At 44.3% G+C, this 17,500-nt stretch overlaps 2 protein-coding genes across 2 annotated transcripts in view; one reads left to right on the top strand and one right to left on the bottom strand.

The window, feature by feature from the left end:
- Positions 1-9,932, top strand: part of cemip (cell migration inducing hyaluronidase 1) — a 206,771-nt gene extending 196,839 nt beyond the window's left edge. The window contains exons 27-29 of the mRNA XM_079287577.1: positions 3,278-3,435; positions 3,645-3,745; positions 6,183-9,932. Coding sequence (XP_079143703.1) covers positions 3,278-3,435; positions 3,645-3,745; positions 6,183-6,310 — 387 coding nt within the window. The 3' untranslated portion in view covers positions 6,311-9,932. The remainder of the gene's footprint in view (positions 1-3,277; positions 3,436-3,644; positions 3,746-6,182) is intronic.
- A 4,622-nt stretch (positions 9,933-14,554) lies between these two features.
- Positions 14,555-17,500, bottom strand: part of mesd (mesoderm development LRP chaperone) — a gene marked incomplete at its 5' end in the record, with an annotated part of 12,233 nt that continues 9,287 nt past the window's right edge. Inside the window, 2 exons of the mRNA XM_079283029.1 lie at positions 14,555-15,241; positions 17,058-17,290. Of these exons, the coding sequence (XP_079139155.1) occupies positions 14,974-15,241; positions 17,058-17,290 (501 nt within the window). The 3' untranslated portion in view covers positions 14,555-14,973. The remainder of the gene's footprint in view (positions 15,242-17,057; positions 17,291-17,500) is intronic.

Here is a 17,500-nt window from a genome sequence, read left to right as displayed (position 1 = left end):
AGCGTCTTTCTCCAGACTGGATTCAGAGTCCTTCTCCAGACTGGATTCAGAGTCTTTCTCCAGACTGGGCTCACTCTCAGCAGCTCCTTTACTTGCTGTCGTTGCACTTTTTTGGCCTGTGAGTTTCCACTATTTTCCCCCTTCTTTCTCTTCAGCCGAGGAACCTTGAGCTGCTCCTCGTCTTCCTCCATATCTACCTCACTACCTGCCTCCACCTGTCCTCCAGTACTCTCCCTCACTCCCTGCAACCCACTTGTCTCCTCCACCCTCACCTCTTGGGCCACCCCTGTGTCCTCCACCCTCACCTCTTGGGCCACCCCCGTCTCCTCCACCCTCACCTCCTGGGCCACACCCGTCCCCTCCACCCTCACCTCTTGGGCCACACTTATCGCCTCCCCCCTCGCCTCCTGGGCCACACTTGTCTCCTCCACCCTCACCTCCTGGGCCACACCCGTCTCCTCCCCCGTCGCCTCCTGGGCCACACTTGTCTCCTCCACCCTCGCCTCCTGGCCCACACTTGTCTCCTCCATCCTCGCCTCCTGAGCTCCACTTGTTCCCTCATGTCCATCCTGCTTGTCCCCTCTGCCCTCTTCAGTGCCTTTCTGGTTCTGGTCTTCATGAGAACCGTTTTTCCCAGGAAACTCTCTGCTCATATGCTCTTCTTTCCCACAGCTGTAACATTTAAAATCATCAGTCTTCGCAAAAATGACATAGTCAAAGTCCTCTACAGTGATTTTGAACACGAGGTTTACCTCCCTGCTCCTGTTGCTGGGGATCATGAGGACATGTCTCCTGTGAGACACTACGTGTTTTAACAGCGGGGACTTAAAACCAGAGGACATTCTCCTAACCGGAGACACCACCTTCCCGTGTTTGGCCAGCTCTCTGATGATGTCATCGTTCCTAATGAACGGAGGAACGTTCGATACGGTGACTTTTACTGCCGGTGAGCTGAGAGCGTAAGCGGGTAGGAAAAGCTTGCCCACCTCGACCCCGGTCTCCACCACCACTTCCGCAGCCTCTACGCAATCTAAAAATACGACCACAGCGCTGTTCATCCGCGCTGCGGACTTCACGCTGCTGTGGCCGACAAGCTCACCTACTGCCAGGCTGATCTCCTCCACCGAACACCCGAACAGCGGCGGGATCCTCACCCCGTGCTTCCTGGTCAAATCAATCAGGCCCATGGCGGCGCCTAGCCGCCGACAGCTCGCGCTGATCGGCTACAAACACCCCCAAACAAAGACCCTAAAAGTGCACACAAACCCCGTGAACCCTCCACACTACACTACATGCTTAACAGCATTCCAACAACTAGCAATAACCCAAACACGGCACGACTCCTCCAACTTGTAGGTTGGCTATTTTTGCATTCCTAAAGAGGATCTGTTCATTCATCATGGTCAGTGCTACTCAGCCAGCTTCTGTGGCTCTGAAGGACATTTGTCAAAAATAACCCTGAAGATGTCACAGTGATGCCATCAGGGTTATCTTAGCTTGGGCTCGTGGGCTACACATTTTTACAAACTGGAAGTGTTTGAAAGTTGCATTTTGGGAAATGTAGATTCTAGTGTGTTTAGTGCATGACTCATATTACGGAATAAAAGTTGGGGCCTCTGCTGCTTCAAATTTTGACCATTGTTTTTCAAATTTGTCTTTTACATGTCCCCTCTTTGTGTAAATGTAATACTAAAACTCTGAAGTAACCCTTTTACTGTAATTTGTACAAAACACGAGTTGAGTTCTGTACCCCTATGAGCCCAGCTGTTGGCTCCAGGGAAATAATGCAACCGTTCTCACTCCTGAATCGTCCAATACGCTCGGGTAGGCGGACCACGGTCCAAGTCCGGACCCAGACCCTGTTATCTGGTCCATCTGGACCCTGGACTCACAAGCTCACGGAGCGCTTCTATTTTAACCGGTGCAGCTTTTCTAGCCTTTACGCCACTCGTTCAGCGGTCCATAAAAACACACCGACCAACCACATGCGTTGTAAATCACATCACGTGATGCTACTCGGCCAATCAAATATGTGTATTCTGATAAGCGTCGCCCTCGACTCAAGTGCCATATTCACACACAAGGGAGAGACCCAACAGCTGGAGAGAACTTGAGTCAGAGAAGTTATTTCACATGACGTGCTCGAAAAAGAGAAATGTGGACAGCTTAACCAGTCTTTAACCAAGAATGGACAGACTTTTAAATCTTCATTATTTCCACAACCAGTTCAAAACCAGCATGTCTCATATGTTCAGAGACCGTGACGATTATTAAAAGCGGTAATGTGAAGCGCCACTAAAGAGACAAAGCACAACTATTTGAAACAAACATACCCACTCACATCTGACATGAAGTCACAGAAAATAAACCTAAGAGCTGATATGATCAGAACCCTAACTCATCCACTCACTGGCCAACAATGGTGTTAACAGAGAGGACTAGAGCTGAAACAAGTGCTTTAATAACCACAGATAAAGTCATGTTTTTCTTGGTTGATATCACTTCCCCCTGAATGAACTTAATTTAAAGCTGAAGGGCAAAGACTACTAAAGTATTTTATTTTAAGAGCCACATTTTTCAAAAGCTTTGTTATTTCATTTGTTCTTAAATGCGGTCCTTATTTTACTTGAAATGAGAGAAGAACGATATTATTCGAGTGTTTATTATTTATAATTCATCCAGTTCAATATAAAATCTGACAATAATTATTGTTGCGATATTATTCAATTGAACTTTCTTTACTTTATTTGACACTCAGTTGTTGACTACATACAGACGTTAATACAACTGTTGGCTACTTCAATATATAGGACTAAATCATAGTGCAAGTTAGACATTATTGTGATGTTCCGGACCTTTTTATAAGGAAATTCTTTCTAACTGGACCTCGCTGAATATTAATTGAATACCCCTGATATAGTGTCTATATAAGACGCACAGGGCTTTCACCCAGGAAACCGCTGTTCATGTCCTGTTTAAAACAACGTTTATTTATTTAGTTTTGTTGAGTAATCTCCAAAGTTACAGAACAAACATCTTTAATTTACATAACAAACATGTTCATTTGACCTAAACCACTATATTTATCTAGTCCTTACCAAGTAGTTTTGTTGTTAAAACTAAGTAAACCGAGGCAGGAAGTTATTACAATCCAACATATGTATGACCTGTGTTATTTGATATCAATTCTGCTAAATCATTGACATTATTGCAGTGCTGTCATTCAATAGATACTGGCATTCAACTGTAGTGTGATTGACTGGCCATGTTGTGACAGGTGAACGGCAGGAAGTTGTACCAACCAGAAGATGGGGTGCAGCTGACAGTTATTGACGGACATGATGGCAAGGTGGTAGAGAACAAAGGCTTCAGGAACTCCATCTTACAGGGCATCCCAGCACAGATAGACAACTACGTCAGTGGACTGAGAGACGGGTAAAGGCTGCTCCATTACTGTCTAAAAGTCCTTCAACAGTTTGCACTACCACTCTGTTTAAGTTTCTTCATTTGTTTTCTTGTTTTGTTTGTTTGTCATGGGGCCTCCAAAGAAACTGAATTAATTTGCCACAAGGCAAGACACATGCAGCTGCTATCAGCTAAATGTAAATAGTGAAATAAAAAGCTGTCTCTCACTCTTTCTCTAGTTCAATCGTCCTCATTACGTCTAAGGGCCGTTTGGTTACCAGAGGACCGTGGACTAAAGTCTTGGAAAGACTTGGAGCAGATAAAAGCATCAAATTGAAAGGTATCTACCTATATCTGTGCTATTAACTCAAAGCTTCATTCATAATGCTGACATTCAAATTCTAAATCAAAATGTAAATGCTGCACAGGTTGTTTGTTTATTTGCATGTCTATTTATGGTGTTAAAATTAAATATTTAGTATTTCTTCAAAGTTGCAGATAAAGATCAAAGTACAGTAATATTGTTTGTATTATACTATGAATTGAATTAGATTCCAGTGGTGACTGCATAAAGGATTGTTTCCATCTCCTGTGATTCCAATAATTCCAGAGCGTCCACAGTCCAAAAGTCACAATTCACAACATGTTTTTGTCTAAAAAATATTCTTCTTCAATCATTACATGTTGGCGTTAAGCCTATCAAAAATATGAAAGGCTTAACGGTTTTAATATGAGATGCATTTATTTAAACTATGTGTGAACATGAAGACAGCCGGCCGGGGCTTCATCATGTGTGCGTACTAGGGGTGTAACGGTACGCGTATTCGTATTGAACCGTTCGGTACGCATGACGAACTGAACAATACGTTTGAATAAAAAAAAATTAAAAAAAATGTTTTTTTTAAATCTTTATTTAACCAGGTAGTCCCATTGAGATTGAAAATCTCTTTTGCAAGATGTAAGTAACAATACAAGATGTAAGCAAGATGTAAGTAACAATACAAGATGTAAGCAAGATGTAAGTAACAATACTACATAACATTAAGGAGCAGTTTTTGTTTTTTATGCTTATGTGTTGCTAAGAAGACACCCCAGAAGATGGGTCACCGTGGCTCCACTGTATCGTACCGAAACGAACCGTGAATTTTGTGAACCGTTACACCCCTAGTGCGTACGCATGGTCTGAAGCAGTCTGAATTTGTTCCCAGAGTAAGAACAGATTGCAGGGCTGGTAATCTTGAGAAACCATTAAGAGTACGCTATATTTTTTAAATCATCCAACTGAAAAACCCAGCCTAGTGTTGCCAATTATTTTCCGATGAAAGTAGCTAGCAGCACGAGCTACGAAAGTTGCCAAATATTGGAAGAACGGGTCAAAGTCTGCAACACTGATAGTCCGTCCCTTCAGGACCCCCTCCAAAGCCACTCCCCCAAAATTGTCATAATCAACTTGAACAAAAAAACATTGCGATTGTAAGTACTCACAGCTCTCAAGATAGCAGCTTGTGTAAGACTCCGGTGAGTAGTAATGAGTGCACAGGCAGAATTCGTACAGGCTGGCAGGCAGGTAGGTAGACGGGCAGGTAGATAGACAGACTGGCGGGTAGACAGACGGGCAGGCGGGTAGGTAGATGGGTGGGTAGGTAGACGGGCAGGCAGGCAGACGGGCAGGTAGGTAGACGGGTAGGTAGGTAGGTTTAAAACCTACCTACCTACGTAGACGGGTAGGTAGGTAGACGGGCAGGTAGGTAGACAGGCTGGCAGGTAGACGGGTAGGTAGGTAGGTAGACTGGCAGGTAGGTAGATGGGTAGGTAGGTAGGTAGACTGGCAGGTAGGCAGACAGGCTGGCAGGCAGACGGGCAGGTAGGCAGACGGGCAGGTAGGCAGACGGGCAGGTAGGTAGACAGGCTGGTAGGTAGACTGGCAGGTAGGTAGACAGGCAGGTAGGTAGACGGGTAGGTAGGTAGACGGGCTGGCAGGCAGACGGGCAGGTAGGTAGACGGGCAGGTAGGTAGACGGGCAGGTAGGTAGACGGGTAGGTAGGTAGGTAGACTGGCAGGTAGGTAGATGGGTAGGTAGGTAGGTAGACTGGCAGGTAGGCAGACGTGCTGGCAGGTAGACGGGTAGGTAGGTAGGTAGACTGGCAGGTAGGTAGATGGGTAGGTAGGTAGGTAGACTGGCAGGTAGGCAGACGGGCTGGCAGGCAGACGGGCAGGCAGGTAGACGGGTAGGTAGGTAGACGGGCAGGTAGGCAGACGGGCAGGTAGGTAGACGGGCAGGTAGGTAGACGGGTAGGTAGGTAGGTAGACTGGCAGGTAGGTAGACGGGCAGGTAGGTAGACGGGTAGGTAGGTAGGTAGACTGGCAGGTAGGTAGACGGGCAGGTAGGTAGACGGGCAGGTAGGCAGACGGGCAGGTAGGTAGACGGGTAGGTAGGTAGACTGGCAGGTAGGTAGACGGGCAGGTAGGTAGACGGGTAGGTAGGTAGACTGGCAGGTAGATAGACGGGCAGGTAGGTTTTTCCCAGAACTAGATAATATATATGCAGGTTAGTGACAGTGTGGGCTCTATGGTAACGTAGCTCTAACAACGTGACGGAATAGCAGTGATGGGCGGGGCTTAGCCAAGGGTCAATTTTAGCCCCCTGCTTCCAGTGTGCCGAACCAGAGGCTATTGATCAGAATTGAAGCTGTTCAGAAGTAAATGTGAGGCATGGCATTGCTGAAACACTGGTGATCTGATGATGTCACTGACTTTTAATGTAATTTGTCCTGCAGATAAGCTGGTATTTGTTGGCTTCAAGGGCTCCTTCCACCCTGATTGGATCCATGTGGAGGTAGATGTCAACCGAGCCAAGATCCATCAGGTCCTGCCTGTCCCTGTGGTCCACAAGATGAAGCTATGAAAGTAGGCAGAGTGCGGAGGATAGCAAAGAGACTATGAAGCCCCCAGATACTGACGCACATTGCCAATCCCCCCATTCCCCCCATTCCGCCACAAAATGCACAGACACGAACTTACAGATACACATACACACTGCCAGCGCCGCAGTAAGTTGATCCAAGCCATTGTCAAGGATCAGTGGTGTTTTTTCTAGATTTGGCAATGAGAAGGAATGATTTGGTGTGTTGAAAAGGAGAAGACCCAGAGCCAGCACCGCCTCACCATGAATTGTATCTGTGTAAGCAAGCCCATCATTGGAGGACTTTAAGATGACAACACACCCTCTGGGGCCATATTTGAGGTCAAAGCAACAGTGGCTCAGAACAGCCAAGGCTGTTTGCAGAAACATGGCCGTCTCCACGGACAGCAATTGACATAACCGATATTGGTCCTGTTTCTGACTGAATACTATCATTGTGTCACTAACATATGTGAAAGCATCTGCTTTTTGCTCCAACTAACATGGACATTAAGTTATTCATTAAGTTATCCACATTGACATTGGCCTGTTGGCTGTTCAGTAGGCTTGTTAGTTCTCTGACAGCCAAAAGTATGAACTAACTCCTCTTTTGCTACACCCGATAAAGATTTGGCATAGAAATCGGGGCTAAAGACAGTTCAGCCTTTTAACATTTTGAACATATTCTGCCCTCTAACGGACGTCACTATTGCACTCTGACACGACAGCAACAAACTCAATACCCTTTGGTATCACTGTTGGATGACACCGTTAGAAAGAGCTTTTTGGAGGTAAAGCTATGCTTATAATGAACTAGTTCATACAAACACGTCTAAAGAAAAAATGAACAGTCACATGAGAAGGCAGATTGAAGACCTTGCAGTTATTGAGGGCAAGATGCAAATGTGCAAATGGACTTTACTCAAAGGGAGCCGTGTGAAGAATGAAAAAGAGCGTCGAACAGTTTGGAGAAAGTTACAAAGAAAATAAGCAAACTGACAATATCAGATGACGCGGTCAGACAATGCTGTTAGACAGTACTGTTGGAGGGTGCTGTGAGACTATGCTGTTAGACAGTACTGTTGGAGGGTGCTGTGAGACTATGCTGTTGGAGGATGCTGACGTCTGACAGCATTCTCTAACAGCACATTGTGGCACATACCCATTGTCCATAGCTCCCCTGAATGGCTATTCCTCCTGTTTTGCTGCCTTGGCAGACAACCAGATGGAATCTGTCTCCTTGCTTTTCTCTCACTCCCATTCACCTTTGTGTGATTTTGAATGGCAGGTCCTCTTGGACACAGTGGGGCAAACTGGTTATCACTTTGCCACCTTTGTGCATCTAGTGACGTTGACCCTATGTTACTCCCTGTGACCCAGCAAGCCTCCTCACCAGTAGTGGACATCCATCTGGTGGGAACACAAGGCCAGACTAAATTTGCACACAAACTAGATTGTAAGTGTCGTCTGACCACATCTAAAGGCAAAGTGTTTGTAGCTATTCTTTACTTAAACATGGGGCAAAAAGCCCCATGTCTTGGAGAGCATTAAGGTGCAATAATTATTCAAATGGGAATAATGGTGCACACTCTCTTCAAATGGGTTCATGGTGTTGAACTAGTTTGTTCACATGAAAAGTAATGGAAGTAGTTGAATGAAGAAAGAGGGCTTGAGTTCTCCCCAGTCATGGCTGTTTTCCATTCCAAAAATTGGATGACATGAGCAAGTTGATGGTATCGTCACTCAATAGGAGAGTGACCACTTAGGAGCAAAGTAGGCCAGAGGTTCCTTCCCCGGCAACATCCTCCAGCTCTTCCTGCTAACCCTGACGCAGATCAGATGCCTAAACCAGCTCAACTGACTCTTTCAAGAGCCCTTATGAAAAGGCAGAGCAACTTTACCTGGAAGAGGTAAGACTGTAATCACTATAGAGCAATGTACGTTTCTGAGTTCAGATAATGAGGCCTTCAGTCCCAACAAAATCAATCTACACAGAGCTGGAGTTATACATGTATCTAACTAAACTCCTACCAATGACAATCGTTCAAAAGGGGAAGATTGTGATCATGGATGGAATGCTGAGCGAGCATATCAGGCACAAGCCCAGGGTCCAAAGGGTCAGGGGGCTGCAGAACGGCAAGGAAGAGACAAATAACTGCTAAGAAGTCTCTGATAGTTCTGGTTCATCTGCAAAATAGTATTAAGACACACAAGTAAAACTGAGGCAGCCATTTATCATTCATAGCTGTTAGTCTCTCTACAACATAAGTAGAGAGAGGTGGAAGATCTTTGACATGTCTGTGCCCAGGAACACAGGGGTCTCAGAATCTGTCCATGGCCAATGGTTTTCAAGCATGAAAGTTCAGTCTTTAAGTTAGAAAGTAGTCTCAGTCCAAGCTGTTTCAGTCCCGTTTGGTCTGGACCATCTGACAGCTTTCACACCAGCCGAAACAAACGAAAGCAAAAGGCAAATGCAACAGAATTTGGTGGAACGATGAGCTTTCCTTCTCTGAATGTTTCTTTTTCACACTTCTTCTTTTATTGCCACATTGTAAAGAAACGTAAATGCTCTTACAAAGAGTTGTGTATGATTGTGGTTCGTCGGCGACTGGGCTTGCCAGTTTCCTTTCTCACGATAATCTATATTATGAAAAAGAAAAGCGTATTATTCAATTAATCACCTTTACGTTGACCATTTAACGACAATTTACAAGAGTTTCTTTTTCCAGTCGGATTGTTTGATATTTATACAACTACTGGCTAATTCTCCAATGGACCGTCAGCTATACGTTGCAAAGTGATTCATGATGCAAAGCCTGTATGAGAACAGAGGGAGAGAAAAGTGTGAGCTAGCTCATCAAATGCATGTTTCATGTATGTGCATCACTGAGCATCCTTCCCATGCAGGTCTCTGTGGTATGTGACAGATGTAGAAGTTGGTTTCTTTGATTGGGTATATGCCTGCTTTGTTTGACTAAACTGTATGCAGAGAGAATAGAGGAGAAGAAGAAAGAAACAAAAAGATTCTTTCACTTGATATTGTAATTTTTGTAATAATGTTTTCCTCCCATGTTTTTTCTCCTGTCAGTGTTTCTGATCCATCTGTCTGTATTTTTGGAGTGAACCAGCAAGAAGCCCATGAATATAAAAGTCTTTCAATCTTTAAATGTGCAATTTCCCCATTTAGAAATAACAGAAACCGTTGTTTCAATCCGGAGAGAAAAAGTATTCTCCTCCCTTTGCCGAAATAGCTGGTCTTTTTTCGGAGGTTGTAGCAGTAATTTAGTGTTTTGTATGTTTAATGTGTTTTTAAAAATCCACAGATTGCTAAGAGATATATTTTATACTTATTTATTGTACAGACACAGTTGATCAAAATCTCCAAGGGCCATCTTTTGAGTTGTAATGTTATTACTGTCCTGTATGTAAGAAACCATTATAGCTCCATTTAAAACGATTCGTATCAGACACTCGTACTGCATATATGCATGTGGCTCTTGGTAAAGTTGGCTTGTTTTAAGTGTACACCAAATGGATGTGTTGTATATGTGGATTGGGCCTGTAAAGTATTGAAGCTCCATGACTTTGAATTTCTTTGAGGACTTTTGTACAGAAATAAATGATGATGTACAGTTTGTCTGAATGTCATTGTGACTGAACCGCACATTTGTTTGTTCATGCAGAACAATCAAAGCAACATACAAGTACTGTGTTTTATGCTGACGTTTGACTCACATACCCTGTGTCATCTCCAGTATCCTTTATATTCTCAGCACCACGTGGAGGTTAGTCACATATCAGCACGACCACTAAGCCCTTTCTCACTGCTGGTCTGCTGGTCACTCTATCCATAGCATAGCGACACAGTAACAGCGTTGCTACTGTCTGTTTTTAAATATGATTGTCTCTCTGCCTGTATATTCATGTTGCTGTTTCACACACACTCCATCAGCCCAGTGTCTGTGTGTTTCCAGTGTGAACCAAAGTGGATGGCAAATGAACCAAGCCGACCTCCAATTCCTCAGCAGAGAAGAAAACCCTTCTCCCTCTCATTTCCCTGTTCAGGTTATTTCACCTGTCTCAACCTGATCGGCAACATGCATATAACTACAGCTAAATCCAGCAACATGCATATAACTACAGCTAAATCCAGCAACATGCATATAACTACAGCTAAATCCAGCAACATGCATATAACTACAGCTAAATCCAGCAACATGCATATAACTACAGCTAAATCCAGCAACATGCATATAACTACAGCTTAATCCAGCAACATGCAGGCCACACAGGGGAAACAGGAATAGAGGGACACACAGGAATAGAGGGACACACAGGGGAAACAGGAATAGAGGGACACACAGGGAAAACAGGAATATAGGGACACACAGGAATAGAGAGACACACAGGGGAAATAGGAATAGAGGGACACACAGGAATAGAGGGACACACAGGGGAAATAGGAATAGAGGGACACACAGGAATAGAGGGACACACAGGGGAAATAGGAATAGAGGGACACACAGGAATAGAGAGACACACAGGGGAAATAGGAATAGAGGGACACACAGGAATAGAGGGACACACAGGGGAAATAGGAATAGAGGGACACACAGGAATAGAGGGACACACAGGGGAAATAGGAATAGAGGGACACACAGGAATAGAGGGACACACAGGGGAAACAGGAATAGAGGGACACACAGGGGAAACAGGAGGCATGGCCTGGCCGTGACACATGCCGAACTCTATGAGAATTTTACTTTCTTATAACATACTTCACTATGATCATTTTTAGCATGTATTTTATGAAATACTGTACCGTTACCTTTCATGACATTCAATATTGCTATTTGTTTTACTACTTAGTTTTGACATTTTTTGACAGAGAGAGAGAGAGGTCGTTGAGAGAGAGAGAGACCGTTCAGAGAGAGAGAGGTCGTTCAGAGAGAGACAGACTGTTCAGAGAGAGAGAGGTCGTTCAGAGAGAGAGAGACCGTTCAGAGAGAGAGAGGTTGTTCAGACAGAGAGAGGTCGTTCAGAGAGAGAGGTCGTTCAGAGAGAGAGAGACCGTTCAGAGAGAGAGACCGTTCAGAGAGAGAGAGGTCGTTCAGAGAGAGAGATCGTTCAGAGAGAGACAGACCGTTCAGAGAGAGAGGTCGTTCAGAGAGAGAGATGGTTCAGAGAGAGAGAGTTCGTTCAGAGAGAGAGAGACCGTTCAGAGAGAGAGAGAGAGGTCGTTCAGAGAGAGAGAGGTCGTTCAGAGAGAGAGAGGTCGTTCAGCGAGAGAGAGGTCGTTCAGCGAGAGAGAGACCGTTCAGAGAGAGAGAGAGACCGTTCAGAGAGAGAGAGAGGTCGTTCAGAGAGAGAGAGCGAGAGACCGTTCAGAGAGAGAGAGGTCGTTCAGAGAGAGAGAGCGAGAGACCGTTCAGAGAGAGAGAGGTCGTTCAGAGAGAGAGAGCGAGAGACCGTTCAGAGAGAGAGAGGTCGTTCAGAGAGAGAGAGAGACCGTTCAGAGAGAGAGAGACCGTTCAGAGAGAGAGAGACCGTTCAGAGAGAGAGAGAGAGAGACCATTCAGAGAGAGAGAGAGACCGTTCAGAGAGAGAGAGACCATTCAGAGAGAGAGAGAGAGAGACCGTTCAGAGAGAGAGAGAGACCGTTCAGAGAGAGAGAGGTCGTTCAGAGAGAGAGAGGTCGTTCAGATAGAGATGGTTCAGAGAGAGTGAGGTCGTTCAGAGAGAGAGATCGTTCAGAGAGAGAGAGATCGTTCAGAGAGAGAGATGTCGTTCAGAGAGAGATCGTTCAGAGAGAGAGAGGTCGTTCAGAGAGAGAGAGATCGTTCAGAGAGAGAGAGGTCGTTCAGAGAGAGAGAGATGGTTCAGAGAGAGAGAGGTCGTTCAGAGAGAGAGAGGTCGTTCAGTGAGAGAGACCGTTCAGAGAGAGAGACCGTTCAGAGAGAGAGAGGTCGTTCAGAGAGAGAGGTCGTTCAGAGAGAGAGAGACCGTTCAGAGAGAGAGACCGTTCCGAGAGAGAGGTCGTTCAGAGAGAGAGGTCGTTCAGAGAGAGAGGTCGTTCAGAGAGAGAGAGACCGTTCAGAGAGCGAGAGACCGTTCAGAGAGAGAGAGAGGTCGTTCAGAGAGAGAGAGACCGTTCAGAGAGAGGTCGTTCAGAGAGAGAGAGATGGTTCAGAGAGAGAGGTCGTTCAGAGAGAGAGGGACCGTTCAGAGAGAGGTCGTTCAGAGAGAGAGAGATGGTTCAGAGAGAGAGGTCGTTCAGAGAGAGAGGTCGTTCAGAGAGAGAGAGACCGTTCAGAGAGAGGTCGTTCAGAGAGAGAGAGATGGTTCAGAGAGAGAGGTCGTTCAGAGAGAGAGGTCGTTCAGAGAGAGATGGTTCAGAGAAAGAGATCGTTCAGAGAGAGAGAGGTCGTTCAGAGAGAGAGAGATGGTTCAGAGAGAGAGATGGTTCAGAGAGAGAGATGGTTCAGAGAGAGGTCATTCAGAGAGAGAGAGATGGTTCAGAGAGAGAGATGGTTCAGAGAGAGAGAGGTCATTCAGAGAGAGAGCTGGTTCAGAGAGAGAGAGATGGTTCAGAGAGAGAGAGAGGTCATTCAGAGAGAGAGAGAGCTGGTTCAGAGAGAGAGAGGTCGTTCAGAGAGAGAGAGACCATTCAGAGAGAGAGAGAGAGGTCGTTCAGATAGAAGGAGGTCGTTCAGAGAGAGAGAGGTCCTTCTGTCTGTAGTCCTCTGAATACACTGCCTGCTACATCGTGTTTCAGAGGGACGTTTCAGTGAAAGATACGATCAGGACTGCATTTTGAAAACACATTGTTTGTTCACAGTGAAACCTGATTGTGAGGTAAGAGTGTGTGTGTTAACAAGCACTGTTTTGAATCAGTGTTATAGTGACTATTTTACTTCACTCATTGGTGGACAGAGAGGTGCATCATAAACCTTTGTCCTCGGGCAAAGGTCCGAAACATTACAATAATATCTAACTCGCGCTATTTAGTGCCATATATATCTTTATATATAGAGATATATACATTCAAGAAGCCTATAGTAGTAACGTCTCTGTGTAGTCTTTAAAATAAAGTAATTCATTTTAGAAAAATGTATTTCACTGAATTGTCCTGCAGCTTTAAATTCAGTTAGTTCAGGTGTGAAGTGATGTCAATCAGAAAGCCACAATATTATATTTGTCTCATCTTCTAACAAGATAAATCAGTGAGCATGATCTTTATCTGTGCTTATTAACACTTGTTTCAGCTCTATTCTCTCTGTAACATCATTGTTGAACAGTGAACTGATGTGTTATAATTCTGATCATATTGGGCTCTTAGATTTATTTTCTGTCTTCATTTCGGATGTGAGTGGGTACGTTTGCTCTAAAGACTTGCGCTTCGCCTCGTAGTGCGCTTCATTTGCCAGTTACGGTTTCTGGACATATGAGACATGCTGGTTTTAACTCCCTATGGTAAGAATTAACAGTGTGTTCATTCAGGCTTATGAATTCTATTCTCTCTGAACACATTTCTATTTTTGGAGAACATCATGTGAGATAACTTCTCTGATCGGCGCAAGTTTCCTGCTCTTCATTCTATTTCCTCGTCTCAGCCCGTGTGTCACGGTGTGTGTAAATCTCACTCGAGTTAGGAAACTTGTCAGAATGCCCATATTTGATTGGCTGAGCTGCATCACGTGATGCGATTTACACCGCATTGTTCGGTGTGCCCTGCACTGCTGAACATGTGCCGTAACAGCTGAATAAGATGCGCCAGTTGAAGTATAAACTCACTTTCGAGTATGTCGATTTCCAAATGATCTATCGGTTTGAGATGCTGGGTCCGGATTCGGACTGCGGTTCGTCAGTTGGGGAACCCTGCACTAGAGGGAAGCCGCGTCTTTTCATGTCTCTGTCCTGACCCTTTAACAGCTCAATGATGTGTGCAAAGGTGTCACTTTAACTGGTTCATGTGAACATGTTTGACTTCATACAGAAAGTTGGATTCCTGCCCTCCATAGGCCTACTGGTCTTACCAATGTGCATTGAGCAGAACTCCTGTGATGATGTCAGCAGTCTGAGGAAATGACAATGTCGTCCATCAGAACGGGAGTGGCGTTTGGTTTAATCTGGACATTCTGCTTCCTGTTGGTCACACCTCAATCTACAATGCTTTTGTTTGACACAATATCCACATCATCAATGAAAATGTTCTTCTTTGCATATATCTTCTGAAGAAATCTCATATGATTGTATAAAATGTTTTATTTTCATATTCAGTGAAAAATCAAACAGAAAATGTGGGTGCTACTTCTGAATGTACTTGTAAATGCTGCTGGATGTGAACAAAGACAACAGAACACTTTGCAGACCTGGAGGTCTGATGAACGGCTCTTAAATCAAGTTCCTTTCAAACTAGATCTGAATGCATTGCTTTTTATAAGGTGAGAATCGAACAACAAAACATATGTGAAGAACCCAGACAGCATTGATTGAAAGAGCTCGTTAAATCATGACTTAGTCACTGCAACATGTTGCAATCAGGGAGACCTGGACCAGTCAGGGTTACTGTGCTTACCCTGCAGCCCCCCAACAGCTCACTGCTGACAGGCTGGTTGTCACAATATGCATGTCTACGGCCAGAAGAAAAGAGACCCGAGCCTCCATCACAGCTCCCGTTTCAGATGCCTGGCACTGTTCCCCTCTAAGTCGGGCTTCTTGGTCTCAGCCTTCTTTTTGCTCTTCTTCTTGGTGTTGACTTTGTTGGGCTGCTTGTATTTGACGTTGTCTTTCTTGGCAGCCTTCCCGGGGAACACCTGTCCCTCCACGGTGACGTCCATGCAGCGCTCCTGGGACACGAGGTAGTCTTTGACCTCCCAGGCCACACTGCCGTCCCGCAGCATGAAGATCACCCTGTTGGAGCCCACCACGAACCTGCAGGTGGACGACACATCATTTGCTCACTGTTCATGGTGATGCTGTTGTATTCAGTGAGTGTAGAACAGCTTCATTAACTGGTATGCATCATTAGGGACATTTTAGGCTTCTTCATTTTTCAATCGTTTTGGCTGTATATGCATATGGCATACATGTCCACATGGCTGTATGTTTTTTTTCTCAGCTACTAAAATGAGTCGATAATAAACAAAGTAGTCAAAATACAGACACTAAGCTCTAATAAAATACTGCATTATTTCAGCTTCAGGACGGGGACATTATTGTCCTCCAAGTAGAGATGGAGCGATTGCATTTTCCTTGGCCGAAGTCTAACCTGCTGATCATTTCCTTTCTAAGACTATACGTCCTGAAACCGTCCTGAGCTCAGTGTCAACCTGTCCTGTTACTCTGTTAGTCATCTATAGCGCTGAACAAAGAGGAAGCATTCTGTCTGTGTTTCATGAAGATCATTACGGAGCAGAGACGCCAGCCTAAAGGATCCATTTAGCTGTTGCTGTGTCCTGAGCCTGTGAGTAATTACTACCAGTACTCACAAAAGTACTAGCTCGTAAAATAACTAGAATACCACGATTTAAAAGAAACTGATGCAAGCAAAAGTCCTGCATTCAAAATATTACCTAAATAAAAGGGCTTTTTAGTTGTTATATATGTTGCATATTTGATATTCTAATAGATTGAGATTCATATCTTTAATGGAGTAAAATGGAAGATGCCGACTACGATAGAGCTCATTTATTCACTTTATATTTTAGGTGGTTTAACTTACTATATAACAATACATTGTATTACTCATAAATAACTGTATTGAAGTAAACCGTTTCCTCTGAGATGTAGTGGAGAAGAAAGTAGCATCAGAAATGTACTTAGTTACAGTCCACCACTGATTAATATCATGCACAAACAAACGGTGTGAGCAACAAGTGGAGCGCTTTGTTCTGGAGCCCTGCATCTCTTTCTCTCACCCAAAACTACATTTGAAATGATTTCATTTGAACACATCATGATAACTTAAGAATTTACCTCTGCTGAATAATGACATAATGCAACCTCCCTTAACGTTAGCACCGTTATTTAGCCCAGCAGGACTGTACTGCGGCTGCTAACGGCTAACGTTAACTAGCTCTCCTTCTGCCCATTTCAACCTGGATTTGTTGTTCACAACGTCACATTGGGATGAACTCGGGTCCCGTGGAGAGTTACTCTACAGTAGAAAAACAGGTACTGTCCCGTTTTCTGGATTTTGGTACCAACTTGGAACCAAAGTATAGCTGGGTAAGCTTTATATAACCTTACTGGCCCAAACTCCACGTTTCAGAGTCCGATTATGAATTTCATTTGATTACAATGCAAGAAATCATTAATTGCAAGTATATTGACTTATAATCAGAAGCTAGAGTTACACTGGACTTTCACATCCACACTGTGGAGGTCGCTACGTTTATTTCAGCCTGTATCAGAACTACTGTGACACTAGAGTTTAGAGACTGCATAACTACCTGAACCTGTTCTCTACTGTGCTGCTTTCACTGCCAGTGTTAGTGCATCCACTGGAAGGCTGAACAATCTGAGGTGTAATTACAATATGTCCCACCAGGTGGTGAAAACAAGTCAACTTATACAACCTCATACAACCATACATCTAAACATCGGAACTACTGTATCTCTTCAATTGGCTCGTCCAACTAGCAGAACCTTCATTCCAATCATTAATGAATGACTTTCATTTTGATCGTAGTTAAAATGCAGCTGAAGAAAGTTCTTGTAAATGATAAAAGGTTGAGAGAGTGACTACCTCTGAATATCAAAGTTGGCGTTGAAGAGGCTGCCCTGCCACAGGCCTGTGATCTCCTCCGTCTCCTTCTCAGTGGGATCTCCAAACACCGTCGCAAACACCATCAGAGTCTTGCCCTTCTTGGACATCTTGAGCAGCTCTTCCGGCTTGGACGGATCAATCTTGGCAAAATCGATGGGGGGAGGAGATCTCTTGTGCTCTGGTAGGTCACCTTCCTCAATGTCATCATCCTCCTGAGGAACGAAGAGCAGGAATAGTGTACAGTCAGGTAAGATTAAATTACATTTATATGATTATTATAGTTACATAATACTTTTTTTACAACTGCTTTCACACAACTCTGAATGTGACTCAGCATTTTTGAATGAATAAAATTTAAATGTGTATACACTGTACACTTCATGACTTTAAAGTAATCCAGTACTTTATCCATTCATTATACA

Source organism: Melanostigma gelatinosum (genome assembly GCF_949748355.1).
Source record: "Melanostigma gelatinosum genome assembly, chromosome: 2".
Classification (NCBI taxonomy): Eukaryota; Metazoa; Chordata; class Actinopteri; order Perciformes; family Zoarcidae; genus Melanostigma; species Melanostigma gelatinosum.
This window is presented reverse-complemented; position numbering and strand designations above follow the sequence as displayed.